General features: G+C 44.6%; 2 protein-coding genes across 4 annotated transcripts; both read left to right on the top strand.

Annotated features, from left to right (window-relative positions):
• Nucleotides 1-430: 430 nt before the first annotated feature.
• Nucleotides 431-22,729, top strand: LOC133353005 (death-inducer obliterator 1-like). 3 transcript variants are annotated; one of them, XM_061569069.1, is made up of 17 exons: nucleotides 431-554; nucleotides 2,863-3,036; nucleotides 3,165-4,059; nucleotides 4,200-4,357; nucleotides 4,535-4,665; nucleotides 4,888-5,622; nucleotides 5,793-6,417; nucleotides 7,456-7,597; nucleotides 8,536-8,695; nucleotides 8,800-8,916; nucleotides 9,045-9,137; nucleotides 9,256-9,388; nucleotides 13,069-13,459; nucleotides 15,586-15,715; nucleotides 16,174-16,263; nucleotides 17,200-17,395; nucleotides 21,189-22,729. In XM_061569069.1, the coding sequence occupies exons 2-17, from the start codon at nucleotides 2,973-2,975 to the stop codon at nucleotides 22,724-22,726; spliced, it is 5,598 nt and encodes a 1,865-aa protein (XP_061425053.1). In that variant the 5' UTR covers nucleotides 431-554; nucleotides 2,863-2,972; the 3' UTR covers nucleotides 22,727-22,729. The 3 variants fall into 3 exon arrangements, with proteins under 3 accessions (XP_061425053.1, XP_061425051.1, XP_061425052.1); XM_061569067.1 differs by having other exon boundaries at nucleotides 432-554; nucleotides 2,772-3,036; XM_061569068.1 differs by having other exon boundaries at nucleotides 461-554; nucleotides 2,830-3,036.
• Nucleotides 22,729-24,422, top strand: LOC133353006 (basic salivary proline-rich protein 1-like). Its single transcript, XM_061569070.1, has one exon. The coding sequence runs from the start codon at nucleotides 22,836-22,838 to the stop codon at nucleotides 24,258-24,260; it is 1,425 nt and encodes a 474-aa protein (XP_061425054.1). The 5' UTR covers nucleotides 22,729-22,835; the 3' UTR covers nucleotides 24,261-24,422.
• The last annotated feature ends 3,149 nt before the right edge of the window (nucleotides 24,423-27,571 follow it).

The following is a 27,571-nucleotide window of genomic DNA, read 5'->3' as shown; positions in this document are numbered from 1 at the left end:
ACCACTACTACTACACATCTACCACGACACCACTACTATTACAACACCACTACTACTACCACACCACTACTACCACACCACTACAACTACAACACCACTACTACCACTACAACACCACTACTACTACCACACCACCACTACAACACCACTACTACTACACCACTACTACCACTCAATAGAATGGAATCACCGCCCATCGGACTCTGCAGCCTCCCATCATGGGCGGACCCCTCCCCTCATGGGGGCCCCTCCCCTCAATGACGGCCCCTCCCCTCATAGGCGACCTCCTCCCCTCAAGGGCGGAGCCCTCCCCTCACCGGTGGCCCCTCCCCTCATAGGCAACCTCCTCCAATCATGAGCGGAGCCCTCCCCTCACCGGTGGCCCCTCCCTTCACGGGCGCCTCATGCCCCGCCCCCTCCCCCCCCTGCACCCCGCCCCTCTGCCGCGTCACGTGACTGTCTCGAAATGGCGGCTCTCGGTTCGTGCTGATTCCCGTCCGCCTGGGCCTGGCGCTCTCCTTCTAAGAAACGCCCGAGAAGACGACTTCGCCGCGGTAAACTTCGCCCGTCGTCGTCGTCGTGTTTCCCGAGCATAGTTTACGTTCGCGATGTACGGTGTCGTAACCTCTACGCGCGGGTTGACCCCCCTCGTCGCGGGAGGCGCTGCTCGTGTTGTGTGCTCAGGCGAGGCCTGGGCCTTGCGTCGTCCTCCCCGTGGCCCGGGGCTCCCACGCCGCGCATCCGAACCGTGCCTCACTTCCTCGGGGGGTATCCTGCTCTGCAGGGTCTTACCCCCTTGGGGTTCTCCCCCCCCCCCCTCACTCGACTCTTAATATCGGGGCTTCATTTCCCCTTACTGGGCGTCTCCCGTTGGAGCGGCCTGGCTGTCTTGTCGGGTTTCCGAATTCAATGTTCACCTTCACAAGGCGTCTTTGCCACCATTCTCACCTGAGAGAGAGACTGGTCTCGTTAACGAGGTGTATTCCATCTCAGCGGGCAGCACCGGCAGTCGTGAGCGTCCTGGGACGATGCGTGGGTGAGCACGAAGCTTTTGTGGTCGGTGCAGTGGCTGCACTTTTGTCGCCTTTCTGTTCGTATGTTTCAGCTGGCATTTTGAGTGCTCGAGTCGGGATTTTGGGCCGTAATTCAGCCTCGTTCGTGGCAGAGAGAGATGAGCGTGTGAAGTGGTGCGGTAGTGGAAATGGCGATGGTCATTGGGGCCCCGACCTAGTGTTCTTTATAGCGAAGTCCGTTGCTTTCGATGGTTTGTATTCGTACATTTCCTTGCGTATTGTGGTGTTTGGGTAAATAACTTTGTAGGTCCACGAGGTTAACAAGCCCGCTTGTTATGGGGGTTCCCACGCGGAGTAAGATGGCGCTTTTCCCAGTGTTCGTGCAAGGCTTTGATAACTCCGCATGGCGGAGCGGGGTAGATAGGTAAAGTCCATTGGGCTGTGAAGCCTTAGTTTATACCTCGTCGTCTCGAGTTGTGTTGGTGGTGCGTGTTGATTTATTTAAATGAAATGCCTAGCCGGCTTCTAAGTTTAACTACGATGCTGTTTGTTTACATTACACTCTTTCAGTGAGTACATACAGTATGTTGTACTGTACTGCACGCTGCGGCACAATCATATAACAATGACACGCATCGTTAAAACTAATTTACTTGAACAAAAGTCACCACATTTAATGATGAATCCGATAATTATTTTATGCATACTTAAACACATTTGTGAATGGTAGCCAATGGAGAAAACTCGTCCAAGAGGACGACCATCGCGTAGATAGAGCGATGAGATACTGAATGGACATGCGGTGGAATGAAATGGATGCAAGTTGCAATGGATCGTGAGGGATTGTGTCGGTGTGGGGAGGCCTTCATCAGGCAGTGGATAGACTAAAGCGGATGATTAAACAATTGTATACTTTTATCGTCCCACGGAACGGATGTGTTGAGAATTGCAATGTTTATTTGGGGTTCTTAATAGGCCAACTTCGCGGCAGCGTCGAATAATAAGTTAATGTTTTCACTGCAATGAACTGTAGCTCGTCAAATGTGTGTGGCTCATGAGTCTGGAAAAGTATGCGTTGTAATGGAGTTCTTACGTAATGTGTAATGGAAAGCGTCGTTGTTTTTGGTAATCCTTGTTTTATCGCGCTGTGCTTTCGCCTTTAATTATTTAGATATAATTCACTCGATAATCTCAGCAATACGAATCCGTGTCCCGAGTGGCTTTGGAAGATATTTTAAAACATCTCAAAACCTCTTGTACAGTGGCCATTTCTTTATTTATTATAATGTGGTGCACGTTTCCACACAGCTGAGTTGTTTTTCACGCGAGTTAATTCTGACAAACACATGGAAAGGCAAATATTTACTCTAGATTTAATTTGTGCAGTCATTGGAGACCAGACTGAGACGATCAATCAAATCGTTCTATATCTTAAACCGGCTTCATCAATGTTTACTGTCCAGATTCGATCACGAGAGTTCACTTTGCTGGTTTCTGATCTGAGCCACACCGTGACCTCCCGTTAGCAATTTTATAGTGATTCTAGCAATTTTCGCAAATATAAATTGCTTTGCATGAATTGCGCATGTTCAGGTTGGTGGCATTTATTGTGTTACTGTGTATAAAGATTTAAATTTGGGCAAATAATACATAAGTGTGATGCGAATCCTAGCTGTTAATGATGCGTATTTTAAGCACGTGGTGGTTTTTCCGTAGACAAAATCAAGAGTTGTGTTTCTCCTCTGTGTTTTTGTTTAGCATTGAGATGCAAGTATTATGGCAGACACTGACAAATCTGATGCTAAATTAATGTCAGTGACGAGCACTGACCAGGTTTCTGCGAATGCAGAGAAGAGCGCTACCGAGGACGTGACCTCACAAGCGTCTGACGGTACAGAAAATAAGCTTGAAAGTGACAGTTCTGTCGGTGGTTCAAAAGATCCTGCAGAGCTGGAGTCTATGAGAGGAGATGCTTCCGGAGGATCAGAAAGTGAACTTCAAGAGACTGCCTCCCAGCCCGAAGGTAATTTTAAGCTTCTGTATCATAAACATGACACTATTATGAAGAAGCGCAAATAATTTGTAATAAATTGTTTTCAGGTTACACGTGTCGTGCATTGCATAGCTGAAGTGGTAATTTTGTCGTGACAGAAAACGACGAGGGTGTGGAGGAAGAGGGAGACAACACTGAGGATGAAAAGAAAGCAAAAGAATTGCGAAAGACTTGGGGGTTCAGACGAAGCACCCTGGCACAGCGAGATGGCGAAAGTCTGAGCGATTCACAAGAGGAGAAGCCCATGACACGGGGACGCAGCTCTTTTACCTTACAAATCATGCCCAGGCGCAGTGGGCGGTCTACGAAGCGGTCGCCGCATGTGCAGGCCTTCCTCGCCCCAAAAAGTCGGAGTAAAAAATCGTCTGGTTCACCTGCAAACTCTGGTAGCAGCTCGCCAACGTCGAGCAGGTCAACAGCTGGCTCGCCCGTGAAGGAAAGTAAAGACAAAATTGACTTGAGTAGTGATGGTAAAGGCTCTAGCAAGTGTGATAAGGATACTGTGATGTCTGAAAATAAAGAAGCGGCAAGTTACTTTTCTGAAATGTCCATTAACAGAGCGTGTCGAGATAAAATTGCCAAAATAGAGTTAACACCTCTGCCGACTGCTATTCTGAGGAAAGAGGAAGATTCTGCTTTGAAGCCCATGTGTGGAAGTAGTGAAGATGATCTTCCTCTCAAAGAACTGCAAGAGAGGTTAAGGAAGAAAAAATTGGAGCAGCAACAAATGGAAGCCCGTTTGGGAGCTGTGGTTGAAACAAGCAAAGTCACATCAGTAAATTCAACACCAGTCGCTGATAACAAAGTTAATGATGTGCAACATCAAAATAAATCTGAAAATGAAGGTTTGCAAGATGTAGCAATGGTTGCTGCTGAAGACGCCAACACTGATGACAACAATCAGTCCCTTGGCTGTACAGGGAACCTGCTAGATCACGACTATGCCTTTCAGAAGAGAACTGGGTGCATCTGTGGGAAAAATAATTTTGACAGGTAAGCATATTGCCAGAGCATTAGTTGCATTTAACTTGTGACCATATAATTTACAGCCGGCTTTTCATTGCAGTACTGCACTTTGAATTTGGCGTGCGTTCTTTCGTGAAAATGTAAATGCCTCTGTTTCCATTGTGCAGAGTTCAAGTGTTGTGCAAGCAGTGTGAGGAGTGGATTCACGGCAGCTGTGTGGGCATCACGGTGGAGCTGGCACTTGAATTAGAAAAGGACAACAAGGTTTATTTATGTCCGCGCTGCTGTCCTATGGAGAGTGATGATGAAGACCCACATACGAAAGGTATACATGCGTGTTGTTAATTTGCATTTTATACTACTTTAGTTTCACAGAAGAGTAAAGCATTTCACCAAAATGTTATCTTGTTACAAATGCCACGTGGAGAGCACCTGAGAGAGCAAGCTTTCATATATCTGGGTTTACTTTTACTTCTGTGCCTACCCTTTTGTTTAATGCTAGGTCCTGGTCTAAGTGCAAAACCGGCATCAAAAGGGGACTCTCTGGACTCCAAAAAGTATATGGGAAAACTAGAGCAAGCAACTGAACCTTCGGATCCCAAAAGGCCAAGGATTAAGATACAACAAGAAGAGGTAAGGAATGTGTAAATCACCATCTCTGCCTTTTATTTATTTGAACATATTGTGTGCAGATTATATGTTTACACTGCTGATTTTCCTATTTTGTATGCTTAGCATTCAGTTATTTTTCATTACAATTTGTTGAACCTCGAATGGTGGGATAATTGTTTGGGGTGCTTGTTCAGCTTACTATGACAATCTGATTGAAATGTGGTCTATTTCACTCTCTTAAAGCCTGCAAAGGAGCCAGAACCTGCTGCAAAAGATCCTGAACCTGCTGCAAAGCTCCCTGAACCTGTTGCAAAGCTCCCAGAACCTGCTGCAAAGCTCCCTGAACCTGTTACAAATGAACCTGAACCTGCTGCAAAGCTCTCTGAACCTGTTGCAAATGATCCTGAACCTGCTGCAAAGCTCCCTGAACCTGTTGCAAAGGCGCCAGAACCTGTTGCAAAGGGCCCAGAATCTGCTGCAAAGAATCCTGAACCTGCTGCAAAGCACCCAGAACCTGTTGAAAAAGACCCAGAACCTGTTGCAAAGGATCCTGAACCGGCAGAAAAACAATCAGAACCCGCAACAACGGAATCGGAACGGTCTGCAAAAGTCTCGGAACCCACGGAAAAAGAGACGCAGCCTGCACCGAATGAGCCGGAACCCGCATCAGTCTCACAGAAGTGTGTTGTTGTCGAGTGTTCCAACAATGCCCTAGCTGGCTCGGTGTACTGTAGCAACGAATGCATCCTAAAGCACGCCGCCGCGGCACTGCAGAGCATGCGCGAGGATGGTGCCAAACAAAAGGACAAAAAAGGCAAAAATGCTGTCAAGGGTAAAGGAGGGAAAGTTAAAGATAAGAAAAACAAGAAGAAAAAGAAAGGTTTGCTCGACAAGTCCCGGGATCAGAGCCCGGCGAAGCACGAAAAAATGCTCAAGTCCAAACTTAGGTCCGCAAAAGATGACAAGAGTTCCACACAGGTAAATTTTGGCACAGATTTGCACATTTTTTTCAATCGTTAAAATATACATTATTTAATCAACTCTTGGGTTAACGTAATGGTGTATTAATGCACACATTCTAATTTACGGATATTATAAGTTATTTAGTTTATTTACTATTTTGTGATGTGGTGAATGTTGTTTTTCAGAAGAGCAAAGCTGGAAAGATTGTAAAAAAATCAGTGGCGGCAGCAGCAGCAAGTAAGGACTCCAAACAAGCCAAAGAGTCTCTTCCCACAGATAAGGGAAAAGGAAATCCTCAGGCTTCAGTCACAAGGACTGCATCAGCAGAACGATCCCAGGAACATTCGGCTGTAGAGGTGGCCAAAGCTGCAGCAAAAGTAGATGCTCTTAAACATACTGTAAAGCCGGGTATGAAGCAAGCAACATTTAAGCCGATTCTTAAGGTAGAAGGCAAGTTAAATGTGAAGTCGGACAATGCTAAGCAACTCGTGAAGCATGACATTGGTAAGTCTGTTGTCAAACAAGAAGCTACTAAGCCATTGATCAAGCAAGACATTTCTAGACCAGGTACCAAGTTAGAAACGTCTAAACCTGGTTTTAAGCCAGTTGTCAAGCATGAGATGGGTAAAACGGTTGTCAAACAAGAGGCGAGTAAAACGGTGTTAAAGCACGAAGTTGGAAAAACAATATTCAGGCCAGATAAGTCTGTTGCTGGAACACCAGGAGTCAAAGTGGAGAAACCAACAGCTGCTTCCACAGCTCCTAAAATAGAAAAGACTGCAGTAGCTTCAACTTCTTCATCTCATCAAGGTACATAATAAATAATGGATAAATATACACTTATTTTTTTGCAGTAATCAATACCCTGATTCATTTTCATATATTCTTTCTCACATCACTACTCCGATCTGTGTTTAGTAATAGGCCTGAAGGGGTGACGTGACACTTGCCCGACACTCATCTTACTCACGACTGGCGTTCACCTGCTAAGTCTCCACCAAGGAGACCAATCACCACTCACCTGACCACAAAAACTACTGAGTACAACTCGTGCATCACACCCTCGTCACATTTACCACTTGCCAATCACCACTTAACTGACACCACACCAGACAAGTTCACTCGCCTTGCACCACTCGCCTGATACTGCTCACCAGAAACTGAAAAAATGTATCGCTCACCTGACACGGTTTGCCTTGCACCACACGTTCACAGATTATGGACTGATATCTAAACGTTTAATATTTTCATGTTGACATAAGTGTCTTTCATATTTCCACCCTGCTTGCCTGAGCTGAGCATGCTAATTAGTCTAGCATTAATTCTAGATTTGAAGTTTTCGTGACTGCAAGGTTTCATACTCTTTGTTTTTTTTGGTAAAGTCACATAGTTAAAATAAATAAAAAAACAACTGTATTACTTGATACAGTAATTTTTCTGTGACGGTTCCACCTGAAGACGGAAGCTTCTGTTGCCTCTGAAACGTCATGATTTAATTCAGTCGTTTTTTCATTTATTTTATTTTTAACTACATGATTTTACAAAAAAAAACAAATAGTCTAACATTCATCAGGAATTCGAATCTGGCCATTGGGGGGTGGAGGGTTTGGGGTGATGGTCACATGACTTTAAGTGATGACGGACTTACAGGAAGGACGTGGGCATGCTTGATTGGTCATTGACGACAGGCAGACAATGGGATGGGGACAGTCGCATTTTATATTTGAGATACAAATGAAATGTTTTCGTACATTGAGCTACATTTCCGTTAATCTGGTTCGTGTTTGCAATTTACAATGAGATGTGCCTTAATACAAAATGTGTTTCGTGAAATGTTTTTTGGCTCAGTTTCCAAGGAGAAAATACTGCATAAGGAGACTGTAGCACCCTCTGGCAGCCACCCAGCGTCGAGCCACCAAAAGAACCACCCATCTGTGGAACAGATCCGTCAGAATGTTCGAAGGACACTAAAGGATATTCTTGCCAAACGGTAAATAGACATGTTCGTGTAAAATGAAACAACTGATGTTTAGCTGAGCCATCGGTGCTTTATTTTGTAAAGTTGAAATAGAAGCCCACATTTGTTCAACTGGTTTAATTTTAAAAATATATAGGCTGGTGCTTCTCAATCGTTTGAACTTGATATATATATATTACGTGCATATATTTTATCCCAGGAGGCTCCATTTTACGTAATAATTCACTTGCCATTATAGCAATCTATGTTAAGGTTCATAATCTTGTATAACGTTATATATTGTCTTGGTAAAATACGGTTTAGACTTAATAGATATGGTTTTACCAGCATTAAATAACACTTGCTAATTTAGCATTTGGGTCTTATGAATCAATGTTTATCCCAATCTTGCCTGTTTAAACAAATTGTGTGAACATACGTTGATGTGGCCCTGCAGGACTATAGACTAAAATGTTTCACTTGTTATATTTTGGTTGTCAACGACCTTTGTCAGTGTATTTTTTCACAGCACTTCTTATATCTTTCTTGCATTTTAGCAAACAGTTTAATTTTAGATTGTATTTCGGGTTGTGAATGTTTTACCATAGGCTCTGCCATAATATAAAGGTTAATGTACTAGACTTGTAATGCAGATGTCACCGGTGTAAGCTCCTAATGTGGCTGTTGAAACAAATTTCACGTTTCTTGAATCCCACCTCGGTGCACCTTTGAGTGTAAATGGGTACACCACAGTCACTTGGCAGGTTGCATGTTGTGGGGTAAAATGTGGGTACTCCCACTTCTTCCAAGATGTGGAAGAGTGCCAAATACACCGAGGTGCTCACTAGAGCTTCTATTAACAGAGGCCTTTGCTCTTAGAGTGACATGAGCAAGACATTGCAGGGCTGTACCTTTGCTGGACGTTCTGCTGTGTTGGACCATTGACTTCAACCTGCCCTGGTGCACAACAGGTGCAGCGACTCGGACGACCTCACCGTGGCGGAGGAGGAGTTGGTGAAGGTGGCAGGGCGCATCGAGAAGGAGCTCTTCTTGCTCTTCCAGGCTACGGACAGCCGCTACAAGGGCAAAGTCCGTGGCCTTATCCTCAACCTGAAAGACCCCAAGAACCAGGTTGGGAGTCTTAACGTCACACATTTCGCACAGCTGCTGCCCCCATTGCTTGATGGTGTGTGTGCATTAAGTGGCTGACGATTACTACTGCGCTGTGTATGAAGGGCCTCTTCCGGCGCGTATTGGTGGGGGACATGACGGCGCCTCGCCTGGTTCGCTTGAGCCCTGAGGAGCTGGCATCCCGCGAGCTTGCGTTGTGGAGGGAGAGGGACAGCAGTAAGGTAAGATGTCTCTCCTCGGACGTTTTTCTTGAGCTTTATAAACACATGGGTGTCTTGTTATTTTTGGTGCCGTAGCATATCTTTATAGAGCGCATTTAAACATGAATGTACGTGTTGGTCCTGTCCAGATGATGAAACGAGAGTCGTGGGAATTGGAGCGGAGGCATCGGCACAAGGTGGAAGTGGACATGGAGGAGAGTCCTCCACATCCTGACTCTGAGGTCGACCTTTGTCCAGTTTTCCCATTTGAGTTTTGCCGTAACTGCTATGCTGTGTCATGTAGGACCATGCGCTGCACGCTTTTTTACACCAGCTGATGACCGGGTGTGTGGTCTGCAGGAGGCAGAGGAGAGCGTTCCTGAGGGCTGCAAGACTGAGACTGCAAAGGCCGACATCATGTCTAGCATGCTCACCGACACCACTGACCAGCACAAGGCTCATCTTTTTGACCTCAATTGTAAAATCTGCACAGGTAACCGTGATGGATCTCAGCAAAATGGAAACTCTCTACACTCATGCAATATAGGACTCGAATATGTAAAGCTGTTTATCAGTGCATTGCCAGGTGGTGTGCCCCCACCACACCTCGCAGCCCACGAGAGATGTTTGACCTTCACGCTGTTCAGTGTTTTGCGGGGTTGGTGAAGGTGCGGAGAGTACACGACATCAATGGAATTTCTTGCACTGCCCTCTGCTGCCCACAAATCCTAGATTGTTTTTTGTGCATGGTGGTCACCTATCCAGCACTGGTACAGGCTCTCTACTTAATGACTTGGGGATATATCAATAAGGCTCAATTATGAGTGATTTGGTCCTAGCCGTTTTATAAATATAAACCGTATTAAATCTGGGAAATGTCTGCAAGGACTTAAGGTTTCCTGTACTTTGCTTTGTAAAGAGGATTATTGGAATAGTTAATTTGGTTATTGCGCTTGAGCTAGTTTTTTGTACTTTCAATGACAGTGCACAAATATGGAGTGCTTGAACAACTTGACTCATGCATTTCTGGTTACCCGAGTTATTTGATATATTTATACATGACTCCGAAGAGTAAAACACTGCACCCAGGTTTCATTTATGAAATAATGCATTTTTACTGAATGATGGAAAAGGTTTACGCTGGCACTCATCGGGTGTGCCATTAAGTAATGGAATTGTGGGATATGGTCCAAATGTAATGATTTAGCTTAAAAAAATATAGAGTTGCTAATTTTCAAGGAACTACCGAGTTTCCACGATAAAGAAGGAGAGATCAAGAAGTCATCACGAAGTTGGTGTCACTGCACTTCACCATCACTACTTCCTCCTGCGAAATCCTAGAGTTTCAAAGTCAACACCTGACTTCCAATGTTTGTAAATTGCACGGTCCCACCATCTGGCTTTTCCCAAGGTCATGGACCTCTGCTGAGTACAACTCATTGTCTACCTTGATAAACTGCCATCCTATACCATCATGGCATGTTATTTTTCACCTTTTACCTCCATGAAATTCCTACCATACTCTGCATACACCACCTGTTTTGAACCCAGAAGCTTTGCTAGTTTTTTAAAGTCCAGCCCATTGAACTGTGCAGGCTTCCTCTCACCTTTGCTAAATTTGATAATTTACATAATGGCTGTGTAGTCCAGGGGTTGGCAACCATAATAACAAGAAGAGCCATTTTTTTCGAATTCGGTAAAAAAAACTCTTATTTCAAGAGCCGTCAATGCATGTGAATACGAGAGGCGGTCCTTGATAACGTCACGAAGCAGTCATTAAAGAGCCACATGCGACTCCAGGGCAGCAGGTGACTGCTGTCAACTTTAGGAAAAGGTAATTTTAAGTCATCAGTGTCAAGCTCCAGTATCTAAGACTAAGGTTGCTATAATATGACGATATACATTGTACGATGTCTTATAATGTTTCGTTTTGTAAAATATTGCTATACAGTAAAATCTCACCTCATTATAGTGTTTGTGGGGACCCTATATACTATGTTTTATAGCGAAAATATTTTCTCGTGACATTACAAATCCTACAAAAACATACATCTGTATACATAACCAGATACAGATACTTGTACACTCACAAACATACTCGTGCATACAGATTAATTCACACCATGTACATTGACTACCTATCCATACATATATATGCATCCCTTTCCATACACAAAACCATATAGTTACAAATCTCTACGGTAAGCCCTTGAGATTCTCGAAAATGTGCATGAAGGTAGAATTTGCTAATGTAGATATATGGGTAAAGGGGGTGAGGTTCCCTCCGACTAAATATGGGAGAAGATTGAAATGTTAAATAACATTTATCCTGTACTGTACACACAAATAACACCCATATTCTCAAAGAAATGATACGTAGTAATTTTAGAATCTTTATCTCGACCACAACACGTCATGGTCACTTTCAAGTTAATGACACGCCATCGAGGCGTCCGTAGGGGGCACGTCCTTGACGAGTTGGACGGCCAAATGCATGCGGCAACGTCTGCGCACCCGCAGTGCGTGTGAGCGCATGGCGTCCGCGTTACACAATGGCTTCGTGTAAGCACACAGGGGCGTGATCCACCACTGATGTATTATTATTTTTCTACCGACGTGACTTTACCGAAAGAACCAAAGAGTATGGTATACAAATGTAAAATCGCGAATAATTCAAGGCCACTAAAGAAATTCCTCGGATGAAGAGATTGTACTGTATCCTATATATCCACATACATAATTAATAATACACGGTCACATCCTGCCAGCCACACATTACAGAATCTATTCAGGTATTCCATATGTCCAGGTAAGCTCACATGCGTACATTTAGAGACCGATGCCTTTTTCAGTCTTTATAAACTTGATGTGGCATCATAGCTGTCGATTATTGTTACTTTTTGTATTTTATTCCCGAGCAGAAATGTATGTTGAACCTCTTTTCGCACTGTATGTTGCCAACCGCGCTAATCAGAGGTGCGGGAGAAAAAAAATGAAAACCAATAATTTAGATAAATGGCTACTACCCATTTAATTGCTATGTTGTAAGTGATGGCGTGGTGATTAAACAATGCCATCTTTGCATAATCTGTATTTTTATGTTATTGCACGTATTGCTGGCAGATTGTTATAATATTGATTATGAATTTCAAAAATTTGAATACTTATGGGAGGCTTATGTTGAGTGAACAGCAGTCGAATAACTAATGTTTACTTAATGGAAGTATAGCAAAGCTTGAAAACACCATGAAAATGAGTGAGTTGCAAAATTATGGAATTTTTGTTAATCCCAACAATGTGAAATTATCCTACCTGTAAATGGAGGTGTGTGGGTCCTCATGCCTATTACGTCCGCAATTCAGGTAACTCAAGCTCACTTTTATACCTAATCGCCATACACTGAATATACAGTATTTCATGCATCGGCTTCCCCTAGACATCCTACAGGCATCTACGTATGAAAAGCAATGTTATTTTCAAATGCAATCATGTCGTTTTGGTAATATTCACTCTTTTACACTAGTTAATTTTACTTTGGTAAAGTTGTTCTGGAGAAGGAAACAATTTTTTGTTTTTGTCATTCGTGATGTGACCAACTACGTGCAGTCAAGCTTGATCATGAAACACTTTTCATGGATTGTCACATTGCCAAGTTATCTGCCTCCGTACTGCTAAAATAACGCTTTTGGTTTTGTTCCATGTAAGTCCATCACTCGTTCTAGTAGTATTAATCGAGAGGCTGGGGTATTGCGCATTTTTATTGTAAGGCACCAGGGATGTATGGTATTGATGAACTAAACTACCCTATGACTTTTGACCTTGGTGAAAGTGACAATATTTTTGCCATGTTAATCTGCATAGTGCACCACCTTATGGCCAAAGTGCGGTATTGCAACTAATGAAATAGTTAAATCGGGGACAGCCTAAAACAACTACCACAATATTACAATTAAGTTTTATCAAAGCGGTTTAGTTTAATTTTGGGAAAGAAATCACCCATTCTTGGGACCAAAGTTGGTACATGGTTATAAATAAGCACTCTGGTATGGGCTGCTTATAGAATTCGTCACCGGTTTATGGGCCTTAATTTCTAATGCATGGGTGTTGGTCATGATGGTCATTATCTTGAATTGTCTTGGCGTTTGTGTGTGTGTGTGAATTTGTCTTGAGCAGGCCGCATGCCGCCACCGAGCGAGGAGGCGACGGCCAAAAAAGTCAAGTTTTCCCTGCCAACAGCCAGTAGCGCTTCTCCCACCAAGCGAACCGACTCGACAATGGACAGGCCAACCACCCACCCTCTAGCCGAACCTACACCGATTGCGGACGTTTCTTCCCCCGTCGCGACACCAGCGAGCCAGGTTTCCACACAGGCAATGCAGGATTCACCAGAGGAGCCTGCAGCTGTGTCTGGAGGGACACCAGAGTCCGTCTCGGCTTCACCAACGTTGGTGGCATTCACAGCAGTGCCCCTTCCTGCCTCCGCTGCAGAAGTGATACAGGAGGAGAGATCAGCCAGTCCAGAGCCTGTCAAGCCTCCCCCGATCATCTCTGTACCTGTCGTCAGGTGCTGCAGTCACATGCAACTTATTACCCGTTTCAGTTAGTGTGGGATGTGGTATATTTATAGTGTTTCAAACATTCACACGGCACTTTACACATAATGTTAAGATACTGGTCATTTTAATAATAACGGTTGAGGTTTGCTTCAACACATAGTCGTCAGTCTGTTGCTAAAGGGATGGTTTCACATGAATTCACACTTTGCTGGTCATTAACTATTGTAAAGGTTACACTTTTACATATACTCATGACATTTCTAATTGAATGGGTTTAATTACCTCGTTTTTAAATGTTAAATACTATGCATGTTTAATGTGAAACAAATCGGCACATTTTAAAATGTATTTCATGCGTTTTGGTTTAATGAAAGTTAATGCTTTTGATTATACAGTTATGACACACGAGGTGTAGTAGGATTGATAACCGTTTTAAGGTTGGAAAGTTAAGTATTCTCTCTGGTCAAATATTGCCAATGTTTTACATGTTTAAGAGTAACATAAAATATAAAACTTGTGTGATCTGATGAACAATTTAGTTTTACGAAGTATATATGCAGATGTAGCATGTTTACAGATTTTATAGTGTACTGTAGTCGACCCAATCAGGTGCACAAAGATGAACATGTTTGTTGTGCCGAATTAGTTTAAATAGTGGCCAGCAAGAAAGTATCAGATGTTTGTGGGTGATTGATACAAAACGTCGAGCTGATTTGCTGTTGCTTGCGCCATAGTAATGATAAGCACATAGGGTCGACTGCCATAAGGGTTATGTTGGATGAGTTGTCATATCACGGTCATATCTACAATAGAAAACTATTTCTCTGCATTCTGCTTTAGAAGCTAGGTTTTAAACCTATTATCCTGACTAAAGTCTTAAAAGATTTTTTAAACTTTCCCAACCTGGGCAGGTCTCGGTTGCATTGTTTGTGCTGAACATTAGGCATGTAATGTTTTATTATTTAATTTGTAAAAATCGATTCTTATGCTCACAAAACATTCATTGAAATGTGGGTTAAGAATGTATTTTTGTGAAGATTGTAATGTAAATGTTTTTTTCGGCCAATGGTTCGAATGAGAAATTAATGTGTGCAAAAATTGAATAACTCGATAGTCCAGATGAAATAGACTTAAATATGTTGGTACAGATGAAACAACAGATTAGGTGCTACAATATAAACGGTACACACGAGACAAAAATGAGGTACAGATAAGACTAATGAGGCTACCATTGTAACAAAACAGATCGAACAAACAAGATAATGCATACTCTTTGGTTCTTTCCGTATAGTCACTAGGTGGAAAAAAATCAAAATAAATAAATTCATTGTTTACTTGCAATCACGAAAACTTCAAATCTAGAAGATAATAATGGGCATGACAAACTGCAGATGACACGAGTACATTGAGATCATACCACGTGTGACAGTACAGACAAAACGAATGAGGTTTGATGAGACAAATGTTACAAATGAGATGATAGACGAATATTTCAAGTATTGGCACAGATATGACAATATAATAAACAAAACATAAAAAGAAGGTAGTGCACATGAGACAACAAAAATTTACTAAATAGACTACTACTAACGCACGAAACAAAATGAACAAGATTGTATAAAAGGTGATGCAAACAAGGAAGAAAAACTCTCCATGTGCATTTTTCTCTCCAACGCTTTCCAACGTGCATCCGGTCTCGGAAGCATTTAATTCACGACAATGTAGTCCTCACTCCAGTCGCACAGGAAGCGGTGTGACCTTAATCCGCGGTGGGACCACAGGGCCTGGGTTAGTCGCTGTGCCGGAGAGGGCACGCGCAGCTCTTTGTTCAACTAAACCAGTTGTTTTTCTTTCGTGCACATCCCTAATGGCAGCACAACCTTGGTTTACATGGTCATGTTGGATCATTTTTATGGGACTAACTTAAAGACGGACAGCTTGTGCATAATGACATTGTGAGGGACAGTATGCATTATCACATGCCTACTGAACATGCCTCTTCGATAAGATCAGTATGGTATTGTGCGTCGGTATATACATTTCCACATTTTGTTTGGATTTCGGTTCGGCCGTGCAGTGTAAACATTGTATTTTTTTTATGTTATACACTTTTGTATCGCCTGCACTTGTGTAGCCAGGAGATTGAACCACAGAATAATGCACGACTGGATAGTCTCTGGAAAGGCTTCGTCAATATGCATGGTGTGGCCAAGGTGGTGGCTAAGGCCTACCCCGTTTCTGGATCCATGGCCAATGTGGCGGAGGTAAGATGGTAATGTCCTTTGGTAACAGGCTTTGTTCTTTGAAATATAAAGTGTCTTAAGGCTCGGGTGAATTTAAACATGTCGGGAAATGCATTTTAAGAAACACGGTGGACAGTTTGGATTTTTTAAGCTGAGATGATTTTTTTTTACGGGCAGAGAAGTGTATGTCCACATCTGGAAGATTTAAGGTTTCTGCAGCCTTGATTACAATCTGATGGCTTGTGTTACTCATTGTGGTCTCAGGCCCCAAAGGCAACATTTTAAATCTACACATTTTTATCAACGTTTATCAATCTTGTTAAGTTTCCACCGTGAAGTCATTGTTTGCCTTTGATCAAATGAGACCGGGTGGATGAGTTTCGTCATGCACAGTCACAGAATATGCATCGTTTTATTACTTTTCATTGTAATTTTTAGCATTTCTTTTGAAACTAACTTTTCATGCCTTCCTAATCCAGGAACTTCCCGACACCATCCATGTTGGAGGGAGAATCTTAGCAAAAATGGTTTGGGATTACGTGGGCAAGCTTAAATCTTCGGCATCTAAGGTGAACTTGAGTGTCTGCCGTTGTGCTTGATGTGAGAACGATCCGGTTTTAATTGCATTAGTGTTGAGTATCCATGCCATGGCAAATGTGCTTCTGGCATTTGGCAGTATCTGCTTTGCCAATGTGTGAGCAGATGCACGGCTTTATCTGCATTAATCAAAGCTTGTAACATGGTAAATGCAAAGCGTTTATCATGTTAAGCTGGCTGTGGCCAATTTTTACCTGCTCTTTGTAAATATTATTGAAAATTCTCGACTTTAGAATACGTCTAAAATACATTTTATTTTGTGATGCCAGTCTACTGCAAAGACGGTTAAAGATTTACCCCACTTATCTCAAATGGTCATCATCAGATGATTAGATATTTTGGAAGATATATTAGATAAGTCTGCCTTTTTTTTGCCCGGGCAATGCCGGGTACTTACCGTTAGTGTTAGATAAGTCTCTGGAGAGATTTAAAGATATTAACACATACTTTGAGATTGGTGGGAGTTGTATATAGGCCCTAATTTCTTATGATTTTTTTCCTATTTTTAATGGGTCATCTAAATGGTTTGCCCAGTATTTGTGGTCTTTACTGGTATTTTAAAAGAACAACACATTTGGAGTCATGTGTTTTTTACTTCCTGTTAAATGTCAGCTTAACCTAGTAAAAAATACTCTACATTTGTCAGTAACACGGCCTGAAAAATGTAAATATGTAAATTGTATACATTTTGGATAATCGCCCTGCACTCATTATTTATATCACCTATGACTTTTTTTCCCTTTAAGGCAATGTTACTGACGAATTACATGGTTTTTGTTAATTTGTGCTTAGCACCACTGCCATTGTGGGAAATCGTCCAGATCTCTATTTCAAAACGTGGTCTCACACCTTAACGTTTCTTCCCGCTGTGCTTTGTTGCTGTGCCCCCACGACCGCACCCCTCACAGGAGGTGTGCATCATCCGCTTCCACCCCGCCACCGAGGAGGAGGCTGTCGCCTACATCTCGCTCTACTCCTACTTCAACAGCCGCAAGCGCTACGGGGTGGTGGGCAACGCCTCCAAGTCCCTCAAGGACATGTACCTCATCCCGCTGGCGGCGCAGGACCCCATCCCCCATCAGCTGCTGCCTTTCGACGGTCCCGGTAAGCCTGTCACTCGTTCTTGTCACCATCTCGTGCTCACCGTTTCTCCGGTGCATCTCTATCCCAGATCAAACCTAAGACGGCACTTTCCATGCTCGACCTCGGGCTTCATTACCTTCCCGAGAGGGTCTTGCGACGTGCACCTCCGCTTTAAAGTAACTTTTCTTTCAGAGAATGCCGCCTTTTATTCCGTCCTTCACATTCTTGCCTTCTCTAAACGGAAAAGTCGGTAATCCTTTGCAATGAGTTTTTTAAAATATGGAAACGCTTTTTGACAAGATGTTTTCTCAGCCTCTTTCATCCGTTCCTGAATGGTTTCATTTCCAGGTGGGTATTGTTGTATGGCAGTAACTTTATGTCGATGATAACTTTTGCTTGCCGTTTTATTTCAGTGCGTGCAAGTTGGTGACGAGTTTCTGTTAATGTTGAAATGTTCTCATCGTAAAACCTTTCCACGTATGATTCAGTATCTCGGTACAAATCGTGTGCCGTTTCCTACGGTATAGATTTCGAGTACAGTTGCTCTGTGTGTGTAAATGTTGAAATGTTTCTCTTTTTGCAGTGAAAAATAAATGTTTTGAGACCCCAGACTGGATCCTTGGTTCACTTTCCAGCCAGATTACAGAAATGCCCCGTCCGTATCGGCAGCCGCGGAGCAAAAATGCACACTTAACCTGCCCTACACAGACTTTCACACGTGCGTTAGACACTCACCTCACATTTCAAATGCACCTGCACACATACGTTTTTCCTGAAAGGTTGCGAGGGTGTTTTGATATCCACTGTACATGTTTTAATTAATGTTAATATTTGCAAGTGCATCACACAGTGTTGCGTGCATGTGTTACTGCAAAGCAAGACAAACTCGTTTTAATACTATCGCAATGGAAGAAAAGCCCCGACATCTTACGCTGCAGTTGGAAAAATAGTCGTGGTGCATCTTTGAAAAGGATTTGTATATCTGTGGAGGTTACTTTGCACTCAATGATTCTCACAGTGCCTTAAAGAACACTTCTACTGCGTGCTATTTTGATTGTTTAATATGGACATGTGCATTTCACTACAACTGTGGGAAAGGTTGACTTAGCGGCTGGTGATACTGTAGGCGCATGAACTGGTGGACGAAAGCAGCAGGGTTAGCGTTGCCACGTGGGCGGCAACAGCAAGCAGTGTGAACCTCGATGTGGAAAGACGTCTCTTGGCCCACCTGCCAACGCTTCGAGTTTGAAGGGACGGGCCCCCATCTCGGATGGATTCACAGCCACCAAAACCTGCCGACCTCTTTCCTCGGGCGACCGGGGAACGGGCGCGTTGGCTGCGCTGTGGCCACGCGATGCAGAGGTGATCGCCAGTTTTGGTCTGGAGCAACACGACACGCAGGAGCCCCGAGACCTTGTGCAGTGTCCGCTTGAGTCGTCGTGCGTTTGACCATTGTGTTACCCAGTGCCCTAATTGCGGCTGGAACAGTCCGTCCGCAAAGCTGTTTCGGGAATAATTGTGGCACGCCACATCCGCCTCGCTTCATTTTGCCTGCAAATTACCTTAACTCTAGTGGGAGTACCTTTTGCTGATAATACCTACTCAAAGCCAGCCACGTAACGTTCCAGAAAGTTTTGAGTGAGAAAATAAGCCCCGTTTACGCATTGGTCAATAAATACAGTGACGCAAACATACATTTGAGCAAAATCAGTGTGGATTGCCGTACGAACAGTTGGCAAAGATGCATTTTACAGCCTCGTGAAGTGCAATTTAAGCTCAGCTGTTCACTTGAAAGTGGACATTTTTCAGGAAATTGTAGAAACAGTGTATTGCACACTACTGCAATTACACATGGTTTAGGTTATCTGAAACGGTTACTTTGTACAAGTTAACTTTTGAAGTTTTACCAATTAGTGGTGTAGAATATTGTTTGAGTCAATCTAGTATGCCATTGATATAATCGTAGTTACGCTGGTGTACCAATTGCACACTTGCAGTCGTGTATTGGGTTCGGTGACCTAAAGAGGTGTTCAAGATCAACTTTTAAGGTAGTTCTACCAAGTAGCGAAGACGTTACATTTTGTTCTTGGGTAACGAATAAACATTCCATTGGCGACTGAAATTCACGCATTTATAAACGAAATGGCAGCAGTACAACAATCCGTAATTGAATGCACAGCCCTGACCTTGGCAGGTCAGAGGTTACTTCGGTACGGAAAATATAGGTTAAAAAAACCCACTCGTGTTGACATCAGTCCCACACCAAAGGTGCTGCAGCGCCTCAATGCGCCTGCAAGGCATTCTGCAGGAGCCTTCGCCGCCGCCCCACCCCAGTGAAATTCTCGTGCAAGACCTTCCGACCGAAGAACATTCTCACAATGCACTGAGTGGCGCCCCCTGGTGGCCGGCCAGGGCTAATGCACAGGTACTGCACGCGCGTGCGTGGGCCCTGCCGTTGAATTTGATAAGTGGGGGAGGCGTGCGTCGATCCCGATGACGAGAGATGCGCAGAGTTTCGGCGTGTCCAGCACGATTGTGTGAAAGTTTTTGATCAATAAATTGAGAGTATTTTAGAAGTTTGTGGTGGCTCAAGTTGGGCGAGTGGAACTGCGTGGGTGGCTTTGCAATTGCATTGGCAGCTCATGGGAGTAGCTTGCAGGACTTTTTATACACGACCGTTTACGTTGGCAGATATATTTTGTCAACTTGTAACGGCTAAGTGCCCACTGATATAGTTTTGAGGAATGCATGAAGCGGGTTTGGCTGTGCGCAAATTAAAATTGGATGTGTTCTTTACGAACACTGCCGAGTGGCTCAACAATACAAACTTTAGATTGTTGTGTAGCATTCTTGCACTGGTTGAGGGTTTATTACATTCCTGGAATGGACGACTACAGTGGGATGAATTCGCAAAGCCACACGGTAGACACATCTGTCTCCTCGCCATGCTGTTGGTGCCAAGGTATGGCAGTAGGTACTGCTACCAGCAAGGATAACCAGTATAATACAGTAGTGAACAGCGATTGCAGTATAGCTCGTTTTTTTAAAGATGCAATCAACAACTAATATGGGACTTTGCAGTAATTTCTTGGATGCTGCAAGTTATTGTTCAGTAAAAGATTGCACTTTGCACGGCATTGCACTGATTGTGTCAGTAGATAATGTCAGTGCATTGGTATTGAGATGCATTCCTTAACAATGGACATCGATGGGCCACTTTCCCTGCATCAGCAGCAGGCCATGCTTTCCCACCTAATGACGGACGCTTTGTTGCGCCCGAAACGTGATTTATTTTATACCTACGTGACTACCGAAAAAACCAAAGAGTATAGGCTAATGGATGTTGGTAAGTCTAGAGACATGTAATACCTATATATCATATGGTGTATTTTGGTTGCTATTTAATCAAAAACTAGTTTTCGAATAAAAGCTTTTCATTAAACGTGACTTGATGTGTATGTCCTTGTTTTTTTGTAATATGCACCAAAGAATCACACTGCAGTTAAAAACACTGACAATATTACATACCACCACAATAAGAGTGTCGAAAAGTACCACTATAGCAGCTATCTTCTGAAAAGGTTGGCGTTCCAAAGATCCAGGTCTGGCTGTATGTATATTGAAATAAGTTTATTAGCAAATATTTGTTTTATGGTTATGATCTGTGTGTGATTCACCTGATAAGTAATGGGCATTGACCAATGTGCACATCTTTTCCCTCTGTCAAGGCAATTGTTGGCGCATTTCAAGACTAAACAGTTTATGCATTTGTAAGCCCGTGATTTCGTAACCTCATTGCGTGTTTGACTTGCAGGCTTGGAACCCTCGCGATCGCACATGCTGCTCGGCCTGGTGATAAAGCAAAAGTCCAAGCGTCGGCATCAGGGAGATTCTTCCGAAGGCGGAGCCGAGTACGAAAAATCTTCTCGAAATAGCCCCGAGGAGAAGAAGGGAAAGTACTCGTACGACGCCGGCGAGTCATCGTACTCCCAGCGCAGGGAAAGCAAGAAACATCGGCACAAGTACGAGGACACGAACGTTGGCATGACGCCGCCCGACTTCCCACCTCCACCGCCGCCGCCGCCACCGCCCGTCGCTCAATCAAACCTCCTGACAAAGCTGTTTTCAGACAAAGCTTCAGAGCGGCCAACTACGTCGGCTTCCCAGCAGCCAATGATGAAGCCACTGGAGCACATCCTGAAAACGCTGTTTGGCAATAAAGAGCTTCCCAAAGAGACTCCGAAAGAGCCAGAAAAGGAAAAAATAAATTTGCCATTTTCTGCTTTTGGCTCATCCATTCTTCCATTTAGCACCAAGGCAGGTGGTTTTGACTCAATTATTCAACATTTCAGTGGAGCTGCGGATGTGAATAAATTAAATGATGACCGACCGTACGATCCAGAAGATGCATACGATCCAGAAGATGAAACCATATTTGATGAGAAAAAACGTGTTTCGGAGACGACACCTTACGTTACACTCGAAAGCCTGATTCCAGGACTGGGAAACCCTGAATCTCTTTTCAACTCGGGAGAGCTGCAGAAACGCCTGCCCGGAGAGCAAGACATAGCACCAAAAATCAAGGAGACGGCTGCTCCCCAGTCATACCTCATGGCAAGCCGGGACCCACGACAAGCAGCCAACCGGAACCAGTTAGCGAGTTCCATTCCACTTCCAATTTTCCAAATCCAGGAAGCTGTTAAGCCTGATGTGGGAAAATCAAGCGAGTCGTCAAACTTTGACGTCAAATCAGTTGTTGAGGCCAAACCTCAAGAATTGCAAGTGGATTTGAATGTTTCGGCTAAAGAAGTCGAAGTGCCCATTGCCTTGCCTCTTCCTCCAGCAGTTTCACTTGAAGTCACGGACAAAGTGGACACGCCTGTCGAAGAGGTGTCCACACCCGAAGCATCGGAGATGGCTGAAACGGTCTCGGAACCGAAGGCGATTGAAGAAAGTTCTCCTGCAGTTGAAGATACAACCGTAGAACATCAAAAGGATCCTGAAGCAACTGACGAAGAAATGAGCATTGCCGAGGTTCCGCAAGACACAGAGCCAATTCTAAATAAAGCTGACAAAGTACAGGAGGATAATCCTGCTGTGGAAGAATCTACAGAAAATAAAACTGAAGAGATGTCATTGGAAGTCTCAGAAGATAAAGACGAGGTTAAAGAAGACGATAAAGATGACTTGTATGATATGGAGGAACTTTTTACTAGTTCGGAAAATAAGGATGAAAGTGTCGTTGAAGATGCTGATAGTGCGTCTTCTAATGAACAGGAAAATGCAACGCCCGAAAGTGGAAAGTCTGAGCAAAAAATGGATACGCAAATCATACCATCGTTTATCTCCTGATGCCCCACAAAACATTCAGTCCATCAGTACATTCCACAGAGCGGTGCTGCCTCAGCAGTCCAATTCTGAAGATGACATCGGGTTACCTTCATGTGATCCTGAAACAAGCATGACAGAAAGTCTGTATGAGGAAGACAATTCTTCGCGTAATATGTCTTTAGTTGACATGCATCCATCGGGTTTACTGATACCAATACCCGATGTTTCGAGAGACGCTCCTCCACCCGTTTCCCTCGTCGGGCCTCCACTCACAATCCACGGGCAACAACGTTCGGTGCCGCCTCCACTTCACCTCCTGAGGCCACCGCCACCAGGTCATCCAAGTGGAATGCCGCACAACGTGCCTCCACCTGGTCATCCTTTAGGTCCTCCACCAGGACACATGGGTCTACCCCCTCATGGACCACCCCCAAGCCATCCTATTGTTCCACCACCAAACATGATTGGACATCCACCAAATATGCCACCACACCTTGGTCCACCACCTGGACACGTGGGTCCACCACCTCTGGGCCCACCGCCAGGACAACTGTTGGGCCCGCCACCTTTCAATAGGCAAGGACCTCCAACTCAACAAGGGCCTCCAAACAGTCATCAATTAGGCCCACCACCAGGTCATGTCAGTGGACAGCCACCTCATGCCCCTCCACTGGGACAGTTAGGCAATCTACCGCCTGTCCATGGACAACAGCATGGGCTTCCTGTTGGTCATCATTTGGGTCCACCTCCGAGCCACATGGCTATCAGGCCACCTGGCCCACCGCACTCGGCACCCTATGGCATGCCTCGGCTAGGTGCACCACCTCCACCAGGGGCGCTACCTCCACAACATTTCAATATGTTGCCACCAGGACCCCCGGTTTCAGGCCACGTTGGTGTCCCCCCAGCTCACATACGTGGCCCACCTCCAGGCCATGCAAGTAACCCTTTGCCTGTTAGGGGGCCACCTCCAGGACACATCAGTGGCCCGCCACCCAGATTTCCATGTGGTCCACCTCAAGAGCAAGGTCCACCTAAAGTCATGCCTGATAATCAGCCACTGCATATACCTCGATCGGGTGCCTCAACTGGACCTCCCCCAGGCTTTGGCAGTGTTCCAGTTTCTGCACATCACGGTCCCCTAGAATCACGAAATACACCACCCTCAGATGCTCCACCATGGGGATCTGATTTTTCTCGAGGGCCGCCTCGTAGTCAGGGTCTGCCCGGAGCACATGCTCAAAAAAAGAGGGTCCTCCAGAAATCCCACAGGACAGGGGAAGCAGACAACACAGAGAGTACCCGTCACAGCCTGGACCTGGACCCCAGCAATCACTTGGATTTCGCCCACAGCGGGCATTGCTTCCAACCCCTCTCATTCGACCAAATGATGGCCTTCGACCAAGATTTCCTGGAGGTGACCGCCAGGCTCCTGGATTTCCACGACCCCTTTTGCAGAATCCTCCAGGGCAGATACCTTCAGGGTTCCAACCAGTGCATCAGCATGACAAGCCAGGGCAACCAGTTCCCTCAAGGGGCCGTTGCTGCAGCCTAACCTGCAAGGGCCTCACAGTCGACGACCTAATTTTCCAGAGCCATTCAATGATCCAGATAATCGAAATGTGGAAAGAGAGGGAGTTGATTCCCACAGTGATGACAGAATTATTGAAAAACATGTTGAGGAATCATGGGGAAGGCCGGAAGATCAACAGGAGCACTTTCTATCAGAAACGTTTCCGAGAGAGGTAGAGGGCGGCATGCCGTGGGAAAAAGAAACTCCTGAGGATTGGGAAAGACCAAGGGGTGAAAGAGACTGGGATAGAAATAAAGAGAGATATCGGGAGAGAGATCAAGAAGTTGAACGTGTCCGAGATCACGATCGAGACAGAGACTGGGAAAGAGGAAAAGACAGGGACAGAAGTAGACACGGCCGAAGTAGCAGGCACCATCGCGAAGGAAAGGGAAGACACCGGAGCAGGAGCAGGGAGCGAGATCGCCATCGTGAACACGGCAGAGAGAGAGATCGCGATCGAGGCAGAGACAAGGAGAAGGAAGAAGAGCTCGTAGTAGGTAAGGATCGCGAACCTGAGGCCGACGTTAGCAAGGGAGGGGGAAATGTCTCCAAGGAAGAGCCTGAGAAGGACACGGAGCCAGAAAACGAACCGGAGAAAATTCGTGAGAAACCACACGAGAGAGAAAGGGGAAGAGATCGAGACCACCACGAGCGAGAGTACTACGACAGAGAGCGTGACTACCACGAGAGGGACCGGGACAGAGAGCGAGACAAACCCCGCCACAGGGAGCGAGCGAGAGACAGATCCCGAAGCAAGGTTCGTGACAGGCGGAGGGACCGCTCCAGGAGCAGGGACAGAGACCGACGGGACAAATCTCGGAGTAGGGAAAGGGAGAAGGTCCGGGAACGGGATCGTGATCGGGACCGGTCCAGGAGTCGGGAACGGGACCGGCACAGGGGCAGGGACAGATCTCGAAGTAGGGAGCGCGAGAGGGACCGAGACAGAGACCGAGACCGAAGGTCACGGAGCAGGGAGCGGAGGCGTGACAGGGATCGCGAATATTCGCGCTCCAGGAGCAGGGACCGCGACAGGGATGCGGGTCGGAACAAAGAAAGCGACGGAAACAAAGAGAGCGATGGAACCAAAGTGCGGGACAAGGGCAAGAGCAGAGAGGAGAAGGAGAAGGCAGACGAGAATTGAGAGCCACGCAACAGAGCCATCTTGACGTCTGCAGGAGGAGGGCGCGCTGCCTTGTATTTTATAAATTCTGGACTGCTCTGAAGAAACGCTGTTGCGATCATATGGACACACCGGATGCATCGAGAATTGCATTTCTTGCAACGATGTTTTTGTTTTTATAAAGCCGAGTTTTATTTCTGACTCTCGCTGGCAATGACATCACGGATGAACATTTTCTTCCCGTGAGTTTTGGACATTATGCTTTCACAGGTCTGCACAACACACACAACAAGAGGAAGACGAGCCCTGCCGCAACACTGGATGTCATTGAATTGAGAGTTGCTATTAACAGCTGTGTTTGTGATTCGAATTTACTTAAATGAAAAAAATCGTGTTGCTAATTGTTTTAGTGGATGCAGTTAATTAACTTTTTGTAAATCTTTAGTTCTGCATCATCACTTGAACGTGTGACCGACCACCTTTGAAACCAATTGGGATAAATATTGTTTGCTGTTATTTGCTAGTTTTAAACAATAACATGGCTCTTCATTGACAGTTAAGTCTCTTTAAGCGCGTTTAAGTTCATAGCCGAGGTGTGGTTGTCAATTTGTAAGATTGCGTCGGTGGATGTACATAATGTATTTCGGGATTTAAACAAAGTGCTGCATGAATGCTTGGCTTTGTTAAATGAACCTTATGGCGGTACCCCGGGGTGCCATCGTACCCCAAGCTCTCGCATAATGTCCGTGATGCAGTCATGTTTAGTCTGTTGATGGCCGGCGATGCGGCAATCGACTCATCTCGACTAGCTGTACACGATGAACCATTATGGTGCGTACGAGCGTGCAGGGTTTCAGCGCAATCGTCCTCGCTGTGTTTCGACATCGTGGAGTGGCACTGATTTCGGATTTATTGGTACCCCAGACGCGGAGTGAAGTACACCCCTGGAAAAAATAGTGTCCCAGAAATAAACAAATTAATTGCCTGGTCCATTCTGTATTATTTGGTACCCCGGAGTACCGCCATCAGGATCAAATGTATATAGATGCTTTCGATAAAAGTAGTCTGGGTTAAACCTCTGTGTAGATAGTATGGTTTTATTCGACGAGATTTGTGTTTTCCCATGCCGCCCAATTGCTGTTCACATCCTTCCGTGTGTAAGTTAGTTGATGGTCTTTTCAAGACTTACAGTGCAGTATATAAAATCCCAGTGACCCATAGTTGGGCTCTACGGTGCGATTTCCCCAAAAATAAATCATGCCGTTTTTCACAAGTTCCGAGTCTGAAAACAACGACTCTTGTTTTTGTAACATGCTCAATTTATTATTAAACATGACTTTACATCGGTCCCTGCTTGCAACTTGGAGTGATTGTATTCTTCTGCCTGCTATGATTGCTCTCGACATTCCGTTTCGATTTGGTGAAAACATGCCGGCGTCTATAAGATGCATCCCTGGAATTGCAGGTGAAAGGGCGTTTGCTCGAGCGAAACCTAGAATTATGAGAATAGGTTTTCCCCTTTTTTCTGGCAACAAAACCAGGTATTAAGATGTTAAAACACCAAACTGAAAACTTTTACAAGGAATCGTGTCTACATTAACCACAATACTTTGGTTCAGAATGCGAACAAAAAACATCCTCTGATAATATATGCATTGTCTTTGAAACTGATTGGTCCACACCAGAGACAGCTTTCTTTTGAGCCTCGTCTCAAACGGTGTTAGACCAGAGGACGCCAAAAGGCGTGCAGACATGATTCCTTGTAAAAGGTTTCAGTTTGGTGTTTTAACATCTTAACACAGCTGTTTTGTTGCCAGAAATAAAGGGGAAAACCTCTTCTAATATTTTGGTACTGGCAAATGAGATCTCATGACGCCTCCTAGATTATATAGTGGCCTATTCTTTCACATTGGCCAGACCTGGAAGAGGTGGGAGTATATTCTATAAGATGCCACATGATAAGCCGCTTGAATGGGCTATCATTTGCGGCCAGGTCCCTTCTGAAAAAAACGCGATTTAGCTCAGTGGGCCGTACCTGGTAAAATACAAACTTTTGTTTAACAATAGCTTGTTCGGGAAACCTGACACTACATTAGGAGTCTAACTCGACTTGAGACATGGATACATCCTGACTCCAGAGCACTTCATTACATTGATGGTCAAGCTGGGGAGG

This window comes from Lethenteron reissneri, chromosome 42 (assembly GCF_015708825.2).
Source record: "Lethenteron reissneri isolate LAM-NWPU_2019-01 chromosome 42, ASM1570882v1, whole genome shotgun sequence".
Lineage (NCBI taxonomy): Eukaryota > Metazoa > Chordata > Hyperoartia > Petromyzontiformes > Petromyzontidae > Lethenteron > Lethenteron reissneri.
The sequence above is the reverse complement of the archived record's forward strand: the minus strand, read 5'-3'. Positions and strand labels throughout refer to the sequence as shown.

Excerpts from the sequence above, each read along its gene's own strand:
- LOC133353005 (XM_061569067.1), top strand. The coding sequence starts at position 2,790 with ATGGCAGACACTGACAAATCTGATGCTAAATTAATGTCAGTGACGAGC. Across the intron at positions 7,598-8,535 it reads AAGGATATTCTTGCCAAACG|GTGCAGCGACTCGGACGACC; the intron begins GTAAATAGACAT and ends GGTGCACAACAG. Across the intron at positions 9,389-13,068 it reads CAATTGTAAAATCTGCACAG|GCCGCATGCCGCCACCGAGC; the intron begins GTAACCGTGATG and ends TGTCTTGAGCAG.
- LOC133353006 (XM_061569070.1), top strand. The coding sequence starts at position 22,836 with ATGACAGAAAGTCTGTATGAGGAAGACAATTCTTCGCGTAATATGTCT.